General features: G+C 41.5%; 1 protein-coding gene across 1 annotated transcript in view; it reads right to left on the reverse strand.

Annotated features, from left to right (window-relative positions):
* The window catches only part of LOC311050147 (alpha-2-macroglobulin-like protein 1), a 40,814-nt gene extending 24,421 nt beyond the window's left edge, over window positions 1-16,393 (reverse strand). Inside the window, exons 1-17 of the mRNA XM_084064116.1 lie at window positions 16,238-16,393; window positions 14,370-14,556; window positions 12,409-12,565; window positions 11,998-12,050; window positions 11,284-11,304; window positions 10,012-10,183; window positions 9,841-9,925; window positions 9,468-9,585; window positions 8,909-9,023; window positions 8,241-8,350; window positions 7,680-7,844; window positions 6,434-6,667; window positions 5,282-5,345; window positions 4,101-4,252; window positions 3,662-3,811; window positions 3,172-3,495; window positions 1,923-1,995 (exon numbers count right to left, since the gene is read on the reverse strand). Of these exons, the coding sequence (XP_083920242.1) occupies window positions 1,923-1,995; window positions 3,172-3,495; window positions 3,662-3,811; window positions 4,101-4,252; window positions 5,282-5,345; window positions 6,434-6,667; window positions 7,680-7,844; window positions 8,241-8,350; window positions 8,909-9,023; window positions 9,468-9,585; window positions 9,841-9,925; window positions 10,012-10,183; window positions 11,284-11,304; window positions 11,998-12,050; window positions 12,409-12,565; window positions 14,370-14,556; window positions 16,238-16,305 (2,248 nt within the window). The 5' untranslated portion in view covers window positions 16,306-16,393. The remainder of the gene's footprint in view (window positions 1-1,922; window positions 1,996-3,171; window positions 3,496-3,661; window positions 3,812-4,100; window positions 4,253-5,281; window positions 5,346-6,433; window positions 6,668-7,679; window positions 7,845-8,240; window positions 8,351-8,908; window positions 9,024-9,467; window positions 9,586-9,840; window positions 9,926-10,011; window positions 10,184-11,283; window positions 11,305-11,997; window positions 12,051-12,408; window positions 12,566-14,369; window positions 14,557-16,237) is intronic.
* Window positions 16,394-21,123: the final 4,730 nt, after the last annotated feature.

A 21,123-nucleotide genomic window follows, 5' to 3' on the forward strand; every position in this document is an offset into this window, starting at 1 on the left:
CACAGTGTTACAAAGTGCACACTTACCCAACAGAGACCAAGTCCCAGATCCAGGTCTCAGGAAAGTATGTTCTAAAGGTCTTCTTAGGTGGTGAGGCATCATCTGTTTGGCCAAATGCCATTTCCTCTTGCTCTGCAGGGTCTCCAGACACCAGACTCTCATACTCTTCATATATTAAAGGAAAAAAGCTGATTGACACTTAACCAGTCAAGGAATGTACTGTAACAAGCAGCGTTGGACTACCTGTAATCGGATTACCTTTCTAGTAACTAACGCATTAGTTTTACTTACTTAAGTATTCATATAAGTAATCTGTTTTTAAAAAAAAACGATTTCCCTGTTCCTTCTGTTGCCACAAATGAAAAAGAAAATTCATCCAACAGATTAGCGCCGTTTGTTTATTTCCTACTCCTTGACAAGGCACAGAAGTTGCAGGTGTGCGTGTCAATGCGTAATTGTGCAATGCACATTCAGCTAGCAGTGACATGGCAGAGATTCAGAGAAGGCAGATAGGTCATCCTTTACATCGTGGAAGTATTCAATTTATTTTGAATTTGTTGGTGAAAGGACTGGAGTAAGAACATCAAATGCACTGGATTTTATGCTTACCAAACAATATTGTAAAGCGCTGCAAAGGGGTTATTGCGTATGTCATTCATGTTATTACACTTCAGAGTTAAAAATTATGGGCCGTAGACTAGGCTATGCAATGACGATACGGTCAATAAACCTACAGTAGGCTCATTGAGTAGCCTCCTCTCTCTCTGGACAATATAGCAACTTGCACAAGAAATCGCATGGGCTTAAATTGTTGGTAACGCAAAAGTAATCCAAGAAGTTGCTTTTCTCAGTAGTTCCTGTAAGGTGTCAAATTACTTTTTAATGGCAGTAATCTTTGTAACTTCACAAGTTCATTTTAACAGCAACATTAGTAATTACCCCTTTCAGAACCTCAATAAAATAAAGCCTTTAGAAAAAAAGTAACTTTACCAAACACTGGTCACAATAGGTGTCCCTATTTCGGTCATATATTTATAGACAAAAGAAATCCAAAAATGTCACACATTCTACAAGCTCACAACGTGCAAAACATTGTGCTTAAGTGGTTAAGGTATCCTGACTATGATAGTGATGCCAATACATAATACACAGTACATGCACGTAAGCAGTTGTTATGATTATGATTATGGGACTGGCATTTATCTGCTTGACCCAGTACATATACATGTGTTGAATCACTCACATTTGCGTAAGCACATACCGATACCCTTGATTCCATGAACATCAACTACTTTATCAGATAGACTGTGCACAATGATACGAGATGCATGTTCTTTTCCATGTTTCCATGTCTCATATCTTCTGGTCACATAAAGTAGTTGATGGCCATGGTATCAAATGAGTGATTCAACACATATATGTACTGAGTCAAGCAGATACATGTCAGTCCCTTAATCATAACAGCAGTTAACCTGATCCTAACCTTATTAAGATTCCAATACCTTGACTATAGTGACTGCCATGTAAACACCTGAGCATGGATATCTTGATCAAATAATCAGTAATAATATATGATTTGTGTTTGTATTTTTTTGCTAGTGTGGATTTGTTTTCCTTCTTTTATAAAATCATGTGTGTGTTTATACGGTGTAGAATAAATAACTGCATGGCGTTTGGTAGTTAGGAATCTTTTTTGAAGCTACGAAACTGTATTCAAAAAGCACAATACCAAAAATGGTCCTGACATTTTATTTCATCTTTTGAAAATAGTGTCGCAACCTTCCGTCTGAATGGTGGGAAACGTGGGCACCGCACATCATACAAAAAACGTTTCAACCGCAGCACCACTGTGAGCTGAATAATCACAGTAAACTACAGTATTGTGTGCTCATGGATCTAGTCAGTGTCAGGGACATACATACCTGTGTAAAAGTTCATGTCACAGTTGTATGTTTTTTTCACATCCGAGTTGGTCACAAGCTTAATTCCAATTTCCTGTAAAGAAAAAAGGTACAGCAGTCATCGTTAGAGGGCAGGAATCTTTGTAGCCATGGTTCAGGTACAGGTGCATAATTCAATCATTATTGATCATGAAATGAAAAGCTCCTTTTTATTCACAGCTGCAGGACTAGATTAGGACACGTTATTGACATTTTGACCGATATCCAATAACCGATCATTTCCATAGTCATATCAACCGATACCAGTTTCCACCAGTGGAAGTAAACCTGTTATACAGGATTTACTAGAGCTGGATTTAAGTAGAATGTGGTGGTATCTCAGAAAGAGCTGGACATAGTGGTGCTGTATCTCAGATATAATTGCAAAATTATGCTTTTGCGATTATTTTCACCGAAAGATAGTGGTTCTCATCATATTGGCGCCAAATATTCTATACCAAATATTCTGTCAGATAACGTTAAACCGTTAAATCATTATCGTCCGAAAATGATATCATGACCTACAGTATACAGTATAGAGCAGGGGTCTTCAACAGGGGATCCGGGACCCCTTGGGTGTCCTCAGAGATACTGCAGGGGGGCCGCCAAATCTTTTTGTGATAGGGACTTTATTTTTGAATTTTTACATCAACCACTTGAACCCTCGCATCGCTATTCTGGGGGGGAACATCAGCTGAAAATAGCAGATCTACAAGCTCAAAACACGTCGCAGACGCGTTGTGAGCATGTAGATCGGCTATTTCAGGCGAAGGGGCTTGGTGCACAGGGAAAAAAGAGCAGACCAAGTACTGAGCCAAAGGTCAAGTTTACAAAGTATTGAGTATATTATTGTATTCTGTGTCAAAAACAAATTGAAAAACGCAAAAAAAAAAGGCAAAGTTACAACTTGTTCGCTCTATATGCATCCATGCAAGATGGTCAAGAAGGAACTTCTCAGGGCCCTCACAGTCTCCCTATGGCTAATTTAACATTCCGTAGTTTGAAATTGCAACAGTAAGGCAACCAGATGGACCAGTAGGTCATTCTCACTATCGATTCTAAGTGGGTGTGTCATAACACCACTTTTAACCAAGTAACAGTTCAAGAGGAGCTTAACATTTTGAAAATGCACCATGGTGCCTCTGGAATCAATGTACAGCAGTGACACAGGTTGGAAAACAAAAAAAAGCTGAGAACTCAACGTAATCGAGTTCTTCAGGCCCAATCTAACCTTAAAGATTCCATACACATCATTCTTCTCATTGGTTGGCCCAAAGTAATACGAACGCTTTGATCGCCCGCTTTTGATCTTTGTTGAATCCACAGAAATTGGAGGACCCTCAAATATGGTGGGAACTTCTTGTTCCAATACGGAGGCTTCTGGTAAGGAAAATTCAGCTCCCGGTATGGGAGGCTCTGGTTCCAGTATGGGTGGTTCTGGTTCCAATATGGGAGGTTCTGGTACCAGTACGGAAGGGAGGCAGAGGTACGGTTCATGATCATTCACCTGGTAGTCGTAACCAGTCAGCTTGTGCACGGGCAGCAGGTTGTACACCTATGATCACATGCAGACACACAGAGAGACACACACAGCTATAAAACTGACAGATCTAATAGCATGGGGTTCAGGCAAACAAACATTGTGTGGGATTGTTCACATTTCTTCATTGAAGCTGCATTGTGCGATACTTTTAATAGATACTTGTCAGACAGATGCATACATATTTGAGGTTAAGTTCATTTTCTGGCTGCAACAGTAAGATACTCTGGTCAATGGCTCGGATGGAGCACAGCGAGCCTGGCTGAGCGTTCAGGTTCAGAGATGTCTTCTCTCCTGGGAGCGCCTGAACGGACGAGTACTCCAGAGACACCTGCACAGCAGAGATCACGGTTGAACATTTGTTAGCTTGTGTTTTGATAAATGATTTGTATCTATGTAGTAGTGCCTTTATCCAAAGTGCTTTACAATGTGCGTTACATTCATAAATGCATCCACACGATGGTGATGGAGGCAGCCATGCAAGGCACTGACCAGCTCATCAAGGAGCAGCAGTGAGGGTCGAACCGATTCCTAACCACTCTACCTCCTGAGTTACGTATCTGAAGTGTAGCTAATGGGTTTTTAGGAGGAATTCCGTGTCTTACAATACAAGAGCCTACCTTGTTCCTCAGGCAGAGTTCAATGGGGAAGTCCTTGCTATCGGCTACAGCCTCCCCAGCGGGCAGGATGGTGTAAACCACCACCTGGGCATATGGCGTCAAATCAGCTGTTCGCTTCAGCTGCACACGAAATTTCCCTTCGTTCACTGGCACTGAGCAGAGAAAACAGAGAGGAAGGTAAAGGAAGAGAGAAAGTTAGCCTTTCCTAGTATTGGACCATCAAAGAGCACAGGAGACAGTCACAGCCTTAGTTAGAACTTGTTCATTTAAAACTTAATTTGCATCTTGTTAAATAAATGTAATAAACTAGAAAGGTGCGCCGAGTAGAGAGAAAATCTCCGCCATGTACTGTACAGCCGTGAAAGTGGCACTCCACTGTCTGCTTTCCTGTCTCTCTAATACACGTTCATTGTATATCTTCCTCCATCTTTCTCTTGGATTTCTGTCATTCAAATGATCTGTACACATAGTCCGAAATTTGTACGACCAGTCAATCAAAGGTTGCAATTTAAAATGTGTCGGCTGCACTACATTCGCTTTGTGAGTCCTTTGTGAGAGAAAGTTAGGGACTGCAAGGCAGTTGCCATTTTATAGTCTCTAAACGGACAAATATCTTTATATTCTTCACCAATAAGAACAAAACTACATCACACAATGTTGGTGTAACTAAGAGATTCGCTGAAAAAAACATGTCTGACATGGATAGACTAACAACATTGCAACTTTGAGGAATTGCCATTTCCTGGTTTTATACAGAGAAGATGTGAGTGCCGGCGAATTGCATGCCAGTATTAGTTGTATCCCTTAAGTCGGAGAGACTCAATTCACAAAGAAGTTTCAGTTGTCGTTGACCGGAATTTAGGTCCTTGTCCTGCTGGCAGCGTGCACAAGGAATATGATGCTGACAGACACACACACACAGACAAAGGGCTGAATACATGAATCACACACAGACACACAAGGGCTGAATGCATGAATCTCCTGGCTGAGATGAATAATAGTCACTGGATATAGGATTAGTCGACCTTGTGGATTTAGGAAGACATTGTTGGTTAACAGTACATTAGCACTGGCAAAAGAAATGCCGGTAGTAGAATACAGTTATACGATTAGTACAAACTGAAACATAACTATAAAAAACATACAGTACAGATTAGGTAAACACTCAAACATTTTATTACCTTCTCCTGCTGTAACGTTCACTGGCACCTGTCCATGCTGTACAATTCCACCTCTGGATGTCACCTGGAAGTGCAAATGACAGACATATGAACACATAAAAGCAAAGTTGGACATTTGCCAAGAAATGAGTTGAACAATTCTATTTTATTGTTATTTATTCAGGAGTATGAAACTGGAAGCAACATAGAAGATAAATCAGATTCTGCTAGTAAACGGATGCTTCAGTCCACGTGTGCATGTGATGTGCATGCTGACGCTCCACGCACAAACCCTATTATTCTGATTCCTTTCATTCGGGATTCGGGAAACATTATGCACACCCGCCAACTGCGTGTAAATTTCCTTGTAGGCCGGTAAATTACAGACATTCAGCCAATACTGGCATGTACAAAAGAATAGGAGCCAATTTCCTGTTGTATCCGTTTTCATGAAAAGCAGTGCACCGTTTCTATACGAGACACACTTATGTGTGTGTCTGTGTGTTTGCCTGTCTGTTTTGGCACCATGAAAGGGAGTCACGTGCCAAAAAAGAACAGATCTACAAGCTAACAACACTTCACGATTTTGTAAAGAAACAATTCTAAGCATTTTCATATTTTCTTCAGAGACCCCAACAGGGGTTTGATTTTGGAACTTGTCACCTTTTTCACCCCTCCTGAGTTTGCAGGTTTTCCTTCAGTCCACTGAAAGTTATAGTAATATTTCTTGTATTTCATAATATTCATTGAAAATTGCCTATGAGAGTATTATATAGTAATATTAACAATGTACCCCCCAAAATATCTTTGGCTGGTGACAAATCCGCCTGGCTGGTCATTTCTTTAATCTACAGTACCTGCCACGAGAGCCAAAAAGCTAATAAGTCCATCCATTTGATCACATTGTTTGTATATTTCCTACGATCGATCAATCGATTTTACAGCATTGAATCCAGTATTCATGTGTAGAGCCAGCATGTCACAATTATAATTAATTATTTCACCATCATCAGTAAGCCTGATTTATACATGGTTGCATGCTGGTGTCGCTCACCAACAATAGCTGATCTACATGCTCGCAAACAGCGCATCGTGAGCTTGTTGTGAGCTTGTGGATCCGCTATTTCCAGGGCTGACACCCGCATGCAACGAAGTACAACTCTGTACTCTTACCAAGTAGAAGAAGTTAAGGACAGTCTGTCCCTGATTGAGTTCCTTTCCCTGGATGATGTACTCGGCGTGCACAGAAACATCTTCACCACATAGGAAGGGCTCACTGGCCTGGACGAGCTTCACAAAGCAACAGCTCTTGGAGTAGAACTCTGTGAGGGACATGTGCGCTGACCTGTACCTGGGCTTGCGCATGCCATCGTAAGCCACGTCCTCTTCTTCACTCGTAGACCTTGCCTGTTGAAACACAAACACACAAAAACACTTTATTTTTTAAAGATTTTTTGGGGGGCTTTTATGCCTTTATTTATAGGACAGTAGACTGGCAGGAAATGGGGAGAGAGAGATGAAGAGTCGTCGGGATCGGGACTCGAACCCGCGACACGCTGCCAGGCTGGCATTGCAGCCTAGGGTGCCTGGACCGCCACGCTGCGGCCCAGGCCAAATTTTGACCCGGTGCACCGCTCTCACACATATACTGTAGTAGAAAACAAATATACAGCAACATAAAGAAAGAAGAAAGGGTATACATATAAGAGTACGATTTAAAGGATTTAAGGGTAAGTCCACGTATGAGCAGTGTTAGAAGTGTATGGCAGTGATGAGAAACCAGTGACTCTAAGCCTGGTTCAACTCAACTGAACAGGGGGTAAGAAACTGCTAGTGTGTCTGGCTATTCCTAGTTTGTATGCACCCGTGTTGCTTCTCAGAGATGAGAGTTTGGAACGGCTTATGGCCTCGCATTGTGTTTCACAGATGCTTATCTGCTGGCCTGGGTTCAAACCCCACCCCAAGACGGTCTCCCTCTCAGGTTTAAAGTGCTACAATTACAATTCAGGCATTTAGTAAATGGCCCCTAATCAAGAGCGACTAACAAGTGTGAAATCAGAGTAAACTGCATGAACCATAAACGAAAGGGTAAATAAGCATCAAACCTAGCATCTGTCTAAATAACATGATATCTAAATAACATTAATATTTGTGGTCAAGCAAAAATGTAATCTAAATAACAAAGACAAATACGTCTATATATATATATATATATATATATATATATATATATATATATATATATATATATATCTAGCATCTATCAAATAAAGGTGACTAGAAGGGATACAACGAGAGGGGAGCGCTGACGAGGTGTGCTACCGTCTCTCAATAGAGAAATATGATACACACAAAAAATAATGGACCCTTCATTATAAAATATTAGTTCAAAGAAGGAAGGATTAGTTTGGAATCCAACCTGTAGAGACACTCTGTCTTTCCAGAGGGTGGTGTTCAGAGAAAATGAAGCCATTCCTTTGTCGTCTGTGGTCAGTGTCAAATTCTCTGTTGGGCCTCGGCAGTGCGCAAACACATACACAGGCTCATTGATAGCAGGAGTGGAATCTGGACCGGTCACTTTGACCTGAATGGAGATAAGAAAATAATAGCCACATCTTCTGTTGCACACAGAAACATGTTTATCAATGGTACACATTTTTCTACAGCTCAGTGACTTCTTTGATCTACTGTGCCAACAAGAGAAGAAGGAGAAAACAAAACATACCATCATACCGGAAATCTGTTTAGTTAAATGCGCTGTGATGTTTTTTGGTTAAAACTGTTAAAAGTAAAATGTTTAACACTGGAACAAATTGCTTGGTTTCATCACTTCCAATTTCACTTATTTATCCTGTATCCTGTATGAGTTCTGTCACCTGATTGGATGGATAGGATGGTTCCCTGACCTAAACATTTAGTTTACTAAAGAGCTGGAAAGATGGAGAGACCCCATTGAAAGTGGTTAAGATGGCATCATTACCTTTCCCTCAAATGTGATTCCTGGCTTATAAGCTGCAGGCACGTCCTCAAAAGTGACGGTTCTGATGTCACTGGTGAAGCTGGCCGAGCCCTTGCCTTTCAGGATGACCCCTACAGGAAGAGGAGAAAGAGTTGAGTGTTATAAGATAGCAGTGGTGGATGGAGTACTCAGATTTTTTTCTTAACCCTTAAACACTTGAACTCTAGCATGCCTATTCTGGGGGGAACATTCGCCAAAAATAACCGATCTACAAGCTCCCAACACGTTGCAACGCAACATTGTGAGCTTGTTGATTTGCTATTTTTGGCAAAGAGATTTTAGATGCGAAAAGGCGATCCAAGTACAGTTGTACCTCAAGTCCATTTCTCTAAGAAAAGAGGGTTTAAGTGATTAAGTAAAAGTAGCAATACCACAATATGAAAATACTTCCATAATATATATAAAAAACTGCCAAATAAATGTAATGTAGTAAAAAGTACAATATTAAATTCTGAGAATTAGTGGAGTAGAAGTATAAAGTATCAAGCAATGGCAATACTTAAGTAAATAAAAAGTGAAAATTGTACCTAAGTACAGTGTTTGAATAAATGTACTTGGTTACTTTCCACCACTGCAAGACAGCCACTTGTTGAGTGCACAGTACATTCACTCCGTCACCCTGAACCTACCGGTCGCGCTCTCCGCCATCTCAGCATCTACGATAAACTTGTCATCAAATGATCGGATGTTCGGAGAAAAATCTGCCACGTTCACAACTTGTGTCGCACAGCCACTTTTGTCCGTCTAGAAGATAAAAGGAACCTAATTATGCCAGCACAGGGAAAAATACATAAGCAGTCTAAAGAGGCTTTTTATTTTATTTTATCATGTGAAAACATTCTTATGGGAAACATTAAGTCTATAGAAGTAATTCATTATATGTTTTTTTATTTAACCAATTTGGGTGCTTATTTTATTTTTATATTAGAAATATTTTGGATTTCCAGTTTTAACTTGTATTATTTGATATTTTGGTCTATTCTTAGTTTGCTGTTGCCATGTCACATTTACTTACTGTATAATAGACAGAGGACCATTGAAAATAAGCATTTCATTATATTTAATGTGTTATCCACAGTATGAGTTATATAAGTGTATTTTACTTGCACATTTTCACAGAATTAAAATGAATCGATCACAACCACTGGAATCAAAGAAAAACTGAGAGCCATGCTCCAGAATGCTTACAGTCAGGTCATAAGTTTTACAGATGTCAGATTGCTTGTTATAGTGCCAGTAATAACGGAAAGCCTTTCGGCAAAGCACAGCCGTAACTACGCCAATGACTGGTTTGCCATATGTGTATCTGGAAGAAAAACAACATATATATTATTCAGCAGTTTTTTGTTCCTTTTTTTTGTGAGTTTTGAGTGAGCAAGCATTACTAAAGATAATGAAACAAGGACACTTTAAGGAGGTGTTTTTGTTTTCCAGTTTCAAATGATAATTTGAATGAAAATACTTCTTTCAGATATTTATGTTTGATATTGGTCCATAGTGCTTTGAGCACTTGGAAAGCGCTATAAAAATGCAATTCATTATTAGCTCTGGGGACACTCACTTTCCACAAATCTTCATTGTCACTTCTTCGTCCAGAATTGAAATCACACTGGGGAGGTGAACTGTCACCTCATATTTAGGCAAAACTAAAACACAGAACAACAAATTATCATGAAAGCTAACATAAGTGTTAATATTACCTTCAACATGCGTCATACATAAATTAACTGACCGTATTCCTTGATGTCGAAGCTGTGAGAGATCTGTATTCCGTCCTTATCTGTCCATGCTGTAATGAGGTAGGATCCTTGAGCTGCTTCAGGGCTCATGGGGTGAGACAGGTCTAGGATGCCACTGGACGCCGTCTTGTCCAGCCACTGGGCAATGCGGTTGCCAGTGGGGTCCTATGCACAAAGTAAAAAGAGATTTAGATTTTTGGTTCAACTTATAACTATCAGACATCCCTGCTGGCAAGCAGGTCCAAGGCAATGGTCTGGAGCAGAGTCCTGCAACGGGTGTGGTACCCGTGGATACCCGACGGGTACCTGCGTTTGACGGGTGAAAAATATACTTTTATAAGTTCACGGGTATGGGGACGGGCGGTACTGAACTAAACGCGGGTGGGTAACATTTTATTGTGAAAATCAGAGAGCACTGTTTCCGCCCAAACATCGTCACTTGTGTAACTTAACACAACGGCATGGAGCACGCCGGTCAGTTATCTTAACTCACAAAAACACATTGAACATCCTGTTAAACCTTCAAGTTAAAACCATCTGACAATGTAAACAACGACACATGCGTAGTGCGTATATGCACGTTCGCGCGTGTGGCTAATGCTCCTCCGTCTTCACTTGATTTCTGAACAAACCTGACCACTGAATGTAGTGCTATTGTTGAAGGCTGCTATCTTTTTCAACACATTTCAACACACTTTTAAATTGAGTGACTGTCTGTATGTCATCTTTACTCTCCGTCTGTATGTCATCTTTACTCTGCATGTCCTCACGGGGAAACGGGCAGACAACGGGTCCATTATTTGACAGACGGGGCGGTTCTGGTTCGTATTTTGAAATAATCACGGGTGACGGGGTCGTTCTACAGATCTGATTATTGACGGGCGGGGCGGGCACGGGTTCTCAAAATTGGACCCGTGCAGGAAGAGAAGGTGAAAACCAATGTAGATGGAAACGCTACTTCCATTCTGAATCCCAGTTGCATGCAAATAAACGGCATAAAAATCAGAAGATGTACAGCCCCTGATGTTTTACTGGACACCAGCCATTCAAGCTGGTCGAAATAACATCGACTTGGCAGTAGGGCTTCATTGGAAGCTGATAATCATAGATATGATTTCTTACACCGGAGGACTGTAGGCAGATGGAACACAAGCCTGCACATTTTATCTCAGGAGTTTTCACAGCCTCTTGCTAGCCAATCACTCCTCACTTGGATTTGATGGTTTTCACTTTTCAGCGCAACACCTATTGTTAAAGAATCTTACCTGAAGCTCCACTGTTGTGAACTGAAAAGAAAAGAAAGCCATTATTGAGTGAATACTAACTGTCTGAAAAACACAATTTATATATAAAAAATAAATAAGTCCTCCACCCCTCCCCCTAAAACCCACAAACATGTGATCCTGGTCTGTGCTACACATATTTTAAAACTTTATTGTGTTTGCCTGGCTCATCAAAATGGCACAACACTTTATTCATCCATGCTGTCAAGCTCAACCTATCGCATGGTGGGTTTAAAAAGGGATTTCATTCTAACTGTGCCGTTTTCAACCAAGATATTAATCTTTACAAACTCGGAGGCACTGGGCCACTATTGATTCAGATGTTTGGGGTCAAACGTGATGTGTGCCAAATGAACTTAGACAGACATATTTATTACGGCCACACAGAGTTTCACACCCGAGTGCTCCTAAAGTCAACAAACATTCCTCCCTTTTTACCTCCCACTCTCATGACCCACAATAGACCTCCTTCCTTGTTTCCATAGTCAAAATGTCACTAATTACAAGTTAATCATGCCAAATCAAACTGAAAATTCCATTATTTAGTGTGTGTGTGTGTGTGTGTGTGTGTGTGTGTGTGTGTGTGTGTGTGTGTGTGTGTGTGTGTGTGTGTGTGTGTGTGTGTGTGTGTGTGTGTGTGTGTGTGTGTGTGTGTGTGTGTGTGTGTGTGTGTGTGTGTGTGGGGGGGGGTCTTACCTTCCTATTTATGGGAAGGAAACCAGCATTGAGAGAGACAATCCGGAACTGGACTATAAAGATCATAATCAGGCATTAGAAACACAATCACAGGAGTTTGTCTCAGAGGCTAATCAACAGCAAATTCTACAATGCATCCTGGCATACATACGTTACAGAACATACAAATGACTTTACTAAGCCTACAATACAGACATGGTAGGCCTATCTGTAAGGTGTAACATTGTGCAAATGTGTCTGGACTGGTGAGCGGTACAGACAGGGAAGAAGAAACTGTTTGCACAGTTATTTGAATATCTAATAAAAATGATACATCATACTCGTAAAATAATGAATAAAAAGAATAGAGATTGACAACAGAGCGTAAAAATGACCACATGAACCAAACACAGTTCTACTCTAAGTAGTTACCAGTCTGTCCAGGTTTATAGATGGGTTTGTCCGTCTGGATGAGGTTGATGAAGGCTGGTGGCTGGATGAGGACCTTTGTCATCTTGCTCATCACATCGTTTGCTCCTTCGACCAGGACGTGGATGGTAGCCACCTCACTGCTGCTCACAACAGGCACCTGCAATACCACACAGCGGCACACACAGCATTTAGAAACATCAAAATAAGATGTGTTGTAAGTGTCTCTTATAATGGCCAACACAATACAAAATACAAAACATGCGGTCTAAAAGCAGGACATGTGTATTTCCTGGTGCTAGCTTATATGGTAGGATATAATATTTGGACCAAGAGAGCCAAAACACTGTCCACAATAAGCCTGGAGCACTTAACTCCTGAATGCGTTGGCAAACCTTGGCAAACCTGATGAAGCTATGAGTGAAACATTTTTCTAGCCCTAAATCTCAATCTCAGTTCTTATTTTACCTTAATCTCAGGTTGAATAAGCATAAATATAGCCAAAAAAGAAAAAAAACTGGAGGATGTAGCATCTCTCAAAATAATGTTTGACATGTCCTTGATGGTAGGCAATAACAGTGGAGGCAACATGAACACATGGATGGCTACACAACAACATAAACATGTGGTGTGTAGTTAGATCTCTAGTCTCTAGGCACAACTCAGCGAACAGACTACCCAATGATATCAACATAGTAAACACCATCAAATCTGCAATTACATCCATTTTAACTGCCCACCTATTACACAACAACTTTTTCTGGCAGCCAGGGTTTATTACTCTCTTAAAGCTCCCTGATTTGGCCGTGATTTTAGTTTCTATACTGTAGGTTTCTTGTTCCATTCAGAAGCTCTAGATCAGTGGTTCTCGAACTTTTTAATTTCAAGGACCCCCAGTTTGGTATGCATTAGGCCACACTATTATAAGAGTCCCTTTGGTTCCTAACTATCAATCATTTTGCGGGGGACCCCCTGGAACGCCCTCAAGGGCACCATGGGAGACCCCACTTTGAGAACCACTGCTCCAGATCAGAGTAAGGAACATCGGCCTGCCTTGGTCCTGTGTTATCATCTTTGATGCAGCGTGCTTGCTAGTAACCCCTTATAGATTTAATAGTGAATGCTAGCGAAAGAATATCTACTCGTAATCACTGCTAGCAAAATCAATGCACCTCCTGGTAGAAGCAAATCAATGCACAGCCTTTTCCAGTGAGTTGCATAGTGTACTGATATTGAGTAACCACAGACCACTGGAGCCACGGGAGACAATAACTGTTCTCCCAAAGCGAACATATTTGTGGCATATGTTTTCACTCGCTAATGCAACTACTATTGCATAACAGAGACTGGAACCATTTTGTGATCAGTGAGGGGCGACTGTGAGGGGAGGGTTCCTTTTAGATTTGGAATGCAGGTACGAGGCTACAGAAAGAAGCCTTTGTTTCGCTGCAGAATTGCCAGATCAGACAGTTGCAGAATGAAGCAAACGTGCATAAGAGCTGATTTGGATAAATGGCTCATTATAGTCGATAGGGAACAAGGATCGACTGTTGCGTAATCAGCAGCAGGGTGTTAGAAAGCCGCAAAGTCATTAACATTGACTCTCACTGTCAGCGCTCCTGGGAAATTAGGTTGCTGCTGGAATTTCTTACGTGGGCTTTAATAGAAAGGTCAAACTGAAGAAGATACTAATATTCATCTGTGGACATAGATTAATAGGAAGACTACGTGTCTTTGTCATTGTGTAAACCTGCACATGGGAACTTTGTGGGATGTGTATCTCATTATGCAGCAATCTCTCCCCGCAACACATCCCACACACACACACACACACACACACACACACACACACACACACACACACACACACACACACACACACACACACACACACACACACACACACACACACACACACACACACACACACACACACACACACACACACACACACACACACACACCTGAAAGGGCAGACAGCGGTAGTAGTCCTGGTCGATGTTGGCCTCTTGCAGAATGGTGATGTTGCCTGCAGACTCTGTGCTCAGGGTGAGAGTGAGTGTGACGGGCTCTGTGGGGGCGTGGATCTGAGCACACAGCATCTCTGAGCTCCCCCCTCTCACCTGGGAGCTCACCGTCACCGCATAAATACTGCAGGTGCAGGAAAAAAAGTTGCGACAAGAGATATTATTTAAGTTGACAAAAGCATAGTGAGACAGGTCAAAGCAGAGGTGCCTTGTGATAGCAACAGGGCCCTGTATACGTTGAATCTGTGTAAGCTGCCTGGAAACCCATCTAAATCAGTGTGCTGGACAGACCGTTCCTCTGAACTGTGCCACCAGGAGGTTAATTCTGCATGTCCTCATGCAGCTCACAGAAGGAGGACACATTTAATTGAGTTTGGGGTGGTGCTGGGGGAGAATATATAGTGATGCAGTCTTAGCCAGGGAGTTGCTGTATGATGATGATTAGTGCAGTAGTGCAGTGGTGTAGTGTGGGTCGGGAACCCGCAAGGGGTCCCCACATGATTTAAGGACTTTTAAGACATTTTCAATACCTCAAAAAAAAAAGAGAAAAGAAAAAGACCATTACTGCATCAAAAGTAATCAACAAACCATACAATAAAAACTGGTCAAACATTGGCCAAATTGTCAAATAATATAAGAGAGAGAAAAATGTGTGAAAATAGCAGATCTACAAGCTCACAGCAAGGCGTTGTGAGTTGTTGCTATTTTCACAATATTCTCAATGTATTGCCTCAACTCCTACATTCCAAGAGCTTGTCAGGGTGGGGGGTCCCTGTCCCCAGTTCAACTATGATTATTTTGGGGGGGTGCCCAGTTCAAGTATGATTATTTTGGGGGTCACGGCCTGAAAAGGTTGAGAACCACTGATAGTGAGCCATATGTTTGACCTGCCACTCCATGATGATGCCATGAAGTTAAGTAAGAAGGATTTGTTTATCTCTGACAATAAATGAAATGTGATTCACAAAGAACCAAACAAACAAAAAACTCAGGAGCATAAACAGCTAGCGTTTTGTTCCCGTTAAGCTTACATAAAAGTCGAGGCCACTAACGGGTGTCCTGCAGTCTGTCGGTTAAAGAGGCCTTCTATATTCAGTGGTGTCGTAAAGTAACTAAGTACATTTACTCAAGTACTGTACTTAAGTACAATGTTGAGGTATCTTTTACTTTACTGGAGTATTTCCTTCACCTTCTCCTACTCCACTAAATCTCAGAGGCAAATGTTACTTTTACTCCACTAAAATCATTTGAACACTTTAGTAACTTTGTAGATTTTGATTACTATTACAAAATATACGTTAACCACTTCAGCCCTTGTATACATTTCGGCCATTTGAAAATAGCAGATCTACAAGCTCACAATGCCTCACATCATGATCATCGCTAGTAGATCTGCTATTTTTCAAAAGATTTTTTATACATTCTATACATTTGAAAACTGGGACAGTCTGCATAATGAGTAGGCTACCTTCTACTTTTGGTAGCTACTTTGTACATTTTGATTCAAACTTTGAATTCAGGACTTTTACTTGTAACAGAGTACTTCTACATTGCAGTATTGATAGGCTACTTTTACTTAAGTAAAAAGAATGTCAGTAGCCTACTTTTTCCACCACTGGGTGCTGCCAGTACATGTCGCGATAACACTGCTAATTAACGGTTAAACTGACGCACTGTGGCACACCGTCACACCAAAGAGACTTTGGGAAGGTTTCCCCAAACGCAGCTAATTATTTGTCTTAAGTTAACGGGCCTACTGGCCAGTAAAAAAAAAAACAGAACAAAAAAAAAGTTTGCAGACTTACGTATCATTGAGGTGGGCCGAGGTCGCGGCTTGCAGAAACACTGATAATGCGATGATCAGAACAATCATTTTGGGGACAACAGGTGCGCAGTGGGACGCAAGTTACAACCAAAGCCTCTTGCGCACTTCTTTTCCTCTGTGTGTCAGCCAGCAGGGTGATCTGTTCACCATGAGGACACTAGTTGCTCAAAGCACTCCGTTTATACTCTAAACACCCCCCTCCTCCTCGTCTCTCTGTGAGGAGTCACTCCCCCCAAATCCGTTGGATCTCTGCAGCCTCCTCCCTACTCTACCAGTGGTGGAAGAAAGTACTCTGATTTTCTTTTACAAAGTAAAAGTAACAATACCACCAGTGTAGCTGTAGAATACAACTCTCGTAGACGATTCTGACGTTTTCAATCTACGACAGTTGTAGGGTTCACGCCCCATGGTCACAGGGACTTTCAGAACTATACCCCGTAGACACTCCAAACATGTACAAATTGAAAATAAAGGTGCTTACACCCAAGCCCCAAATGTGAACTGTCTCTACGAGGTAGTCGTTTAATGTAATAATCCATATCTTTCAATAAAGAAGTGTTTTAATGCCGTCTGTGGCCGATTCTGTCGGAAGTTCCCAATGGGCGGTAGTGACGGGTAGTGACCGGGCGCATCCGGTGAAACCCGGAATTACACTCAATGTAAACAGGAAGTAAACGAGGGTGAAAAAATGGCGTTCGGCCACAGACCGCATTAAAACACTTCTTTATTGAAAGACATGGATTATTACATTAAACTACTACCACGTAGAGACAGTTAACATTTGGGGCTTGGGGGTAAGTACATTTATTTTCAATTTGTACATGTTTGGAGTGTCTACGGGGCATAGTGCAGAAAAGTTCCTGTCTCCATGGGGCGTGAACCCTATAAGTAAAAGTACTGAAAATTGGAAATACTCCTGTAAAGTAAAAAATGCCAAAACATTGTACAACACTTGAGTATAGCCTACATGTAGCTCTCAGTGTAAAAAAAAATATTTTTCAAGTAAAAGACCTGAAGTCGAAATCATCAAAGTGCAAAAGTATCGTATTACCAATAATGATTTATATTTCACCGCTATCTTTCACCCTATTTTACACTACTCCTTATTTGTTCACAACTGAACTTGTAGATCTGCTATTTTCAACAAATGCTGATTATTTCTGATTAATAATTTGATTGAATTATTAATAATAACATAGGCCTATAGTAATGCTTTAAAAATCTTATAGAAGAAAGTACAATATCTGCCTCTGAAATGTAGCCTAATGGAGTAGAAGTATATACATTTTAAATACTAAAGTAAAAGCACTTATGTACTTAAGTAGGCTATAAGTACAGTACTTGAGTAAATGTACCAAGTTACTTTCCACCACTGCTACCTACACAGTAAATTCCTGAGTGTTGAGATTGAACTCATAGTGTACAAATGGAACCATAATTATGGTTCCATTTACAAGTAGGGTTTTTCTTCACAGTGTATGCAGTAAGTATAACCCCCCCCCCCCCCCCCCCATTCTGAGAGAGTCCTTGAAGAGAGAGCGGGAGGGAGATCAATAATAACATGCTGTAGTACAGGGCCCCCATTCACACAACAGGAGTTACTGTATACGTCTGGGATGGACCTGAGTCCACTACAATATGTTTGTTTTCAATAAAACATAAGGTCAAATGGTCTTCTCTCAGTTCTCTGTAGGGACGAGATGTGGTACTTTAGATATGTGGGAGAATTTCCCACACAGTATCAAAAAGGCCTCTCCCTGACAGATAGAGCTATCACTCCATGGTGTTCATTCTTCAGTGGGAGTGATAAGAACGTCTCCATGCAATGCAAGACAACAAGTGGTGTTGTGATGTCACAATCATGTCACAAGATTACTATGAACAATGAATGAATATACGGTATGTACTGGCTGTCAGCAATAGTATAGCGGATAAGCTCCCACCTTTTTAGCAAATCATGCACTTTTTGTAAGAAGCATGAAACGTTCTGCATAGTTAGTATATGCCATATGTTTATTTTCAGATATGGAGGTAAGTCAGATTTGACCTCTGAGAACCGTGGGAGGTCAAATCCAAAATGGCCAGTAGTCCAATTTAAGTTTGGAAACAAACACAGTAGACAAACTTTTTAAGTATCATTTCCAACACGTGATAGTGATATGCAGCGACATTCTGCCAAGACCCGCCCCAGACCCGGAAAAGTCGCGCTGTGATTGGCCAGTGGTCACTTTGAGTGACAGTTGGGGCAAACGCAGTCCCCACAACATCATTTACTATTCTGTCGGACGGGGCTGAGTAGGCTCAAAGCAAACTTCGCAACGTTCGGCACGGCAGTGGTGCCTCTTGCGTCTCAAGTTCGCTTGAGACTGCGCCCCCTCCGTCGCGGTCCGGTCCAAAACTATACTTTATTAGCCAAAAAAAAATTGTCTGCAGTTGTCGAAAAAAGAGTGCCTCCAGCAGGATTCGATCTCAAACCTCAGGGTCGGCAATCTAACGCCAAGTGAGGCACGCCACAAGACCAGATGGAGTACTAGGGTTTTGGTCTGTATTAGACTGTAAATTCCCCCCACCGTCCCCTCTGGGGGCGGAGTCCTTGTTTTCTCGTTTTTGTATTCAGTATTTTTGTATTTTCTTTGTTTTTGTATCGCAGGGCGGCAGGGCGGGGTTTGGTCGAATGTCGCTGTATAACAATATTACGCGGGGGGCTATACGGTGGACCCGTGCGCAAGGAAACCAGGGTTTTTGGTCTACCCTCAGCACTCCACTTCCGGTGGTGCGACTATGTTTTCATTCCCACTAACATTATTTCTCCACGGAACAGAGAAATCAAGGGGTCTTTTCAATCCAATAACAGTATGGCTGCCACATTAAACGTATTCACAGAGTTGAATAATGAGGCTTTCAGCGAACTCCTATGTATGCCAAGTGAGGTCAGTGAAGGATCAATGTTCCTGCTAGAGCGATTTGTGGTGCTCACTGCTCATGTATGACCGAACCAGTGAGTGCACGGAAGTGAAAGATGCCAGAACACAGCTCTTCACACAGAAGTCAAGAACACTAGAGAACATTTATTATTGATAATAAAAATCCACAAGCCTGGTTTTGGGGACTTGCAATCAGGCAAGAAGCTCATGGCCTGATGGCTAGAAAGAGACCATATCCCCGTCTCCTAGAGAGTCACAGATTTGACTCACTCATCAGCCAGTAATAGGCAAACTTTCGACAAAGACTGGTTTGGAGGGAACAAAGAAGGGGGCCAAGTACAGAGCCCTAGGGACCCCGGTCAACAAAATATATACGGTTTAAGTGTTCACTAGGCTCACACTGTTTTCAAGAAACAGATAACAAAGTATGTCACACCAGTGTTGCACATATCAATGCTGGCACATAACAACAACAGCAACTGATATCCTCAGGGGTCCAGCTGCTGCAGATTGTGCTGTCCCTATATCAAGCAGGGACACAGTGTAATTTAACTATCTATACTGTATATACCCCACCACCTCCACCAAGAGATTAGGGTGTCTGTATTACTGATTTGACTAGTGACAGACTAAACAAGGTGTAGTCATCCAACACTGCAAACTTATCAAAGATGCACTGTGTCACAGCCTGACCTAGTTCTCTCTCTATGTGTGTGTGTGTGTGTGTGTGTGTGTGTGTGTGTGTGTGTGTGTGTGTGTGTGTGTGTGTGTGTGTGTGTGTGTGTGTGTGTGTGTGTGTGTGTGTGTCCCGGAGCTGTTTTCTGGCAGACTGACCACCTGAAAACAACCACCTGTACACAGTCAAGCCCTATTTTTGCTTCAGTCTCACAAAAAAGGGCCCAAGCCAGGAGAAATTGCAATAGTAATGATTTAGTTTTCATCTGTCCTAATTACCCTTCTGCATCATATATTAAAACTTTGCCTTCATGGATTTGGTGGATAATTTATTTCAAGGTCAAGAGCAAAGTTTCAGTGTTCAACAGTGGTGTGGTATAGGTAAAATGGTGTTAATATTAGAAGTCTACGTTTAAATATACAAAGTGTATTTTCCTATGTTTTACTGTGTAACAAAGCTACTCTGATCTGACCAACTGTTCAATGCAATGCGGTTACTTAACAAATGATATACCAATTTGTGGTTTATGATGTAGTTTATTAATAAGCCACATTTGAAAACACTGGTTTCGCAGAGAGCAAGAGACATACAGGCCACACAAGCACACAGCACTAATGGACCACATACAGGTATAAATCAACTAGACAAGTGCAAATAAATATGCCTGCGGCAAGAAATAAATGTGTTCACCTCCTAACCTGAGAGTGTGCGCTTGTCCAACTGTTGCTGTACGGCAGGGGTTTTCAACTGATTGTGAACAAGGGACCACCACCCTGACTAAGAATCAACCTGGGGACCACTGTTGTGTTGGGTGGGCATCAGGGCCGCTGACAGGCGGGGCTAAAGGGTACAGATGAGAGAGAGAGAGAGAGAGAGAGAGAGAGAGAGAGGGAGGGGGTGGGGTGGGGTGGGGGGGGGGGGGTTGCCAGGCAAAGTATGTAAAAAGCAAACATTTGCGAAAACCTGCCCTTACAGTATTGATTGATTGAATATTTTATTGGCAGAAAGTACAGTTAAAACACTTTGTCTAAAAGGTCCGTCCAAAAAAGTCCTTGCGGTCTTGTTTCCATTGAGGTCCTTGGTATTCAATTCATAAACATATAATATTCATTGACCGGTTGCTTATTGCTCTCACAGAATACATGGCAACACTAGAAGGGGTCGGCGGGTGAGAAAAGTAAACAGGATTTATGATGAGACAGAAAATAGCATGTTTTCAACTAGAAATGATGAATTTAGGAGATATTTGGACGTTGGAGGGTCATC

The sequence above is a fragment of the Gymnoscopelus microlampas genome (genome assembly GCF_963454915.1).
Source record: "Gymnoscopelus microlampas genome assembly, chromosome: 8".
Classification (NCBI taxonomy): domain Eukaryota; kingdom Metazoa; phylum Chordata; class Actinopteri; order Myctophiformes; family Myctophidae; genus Gymnoscopelus; species Gymnoscopelus microlampas.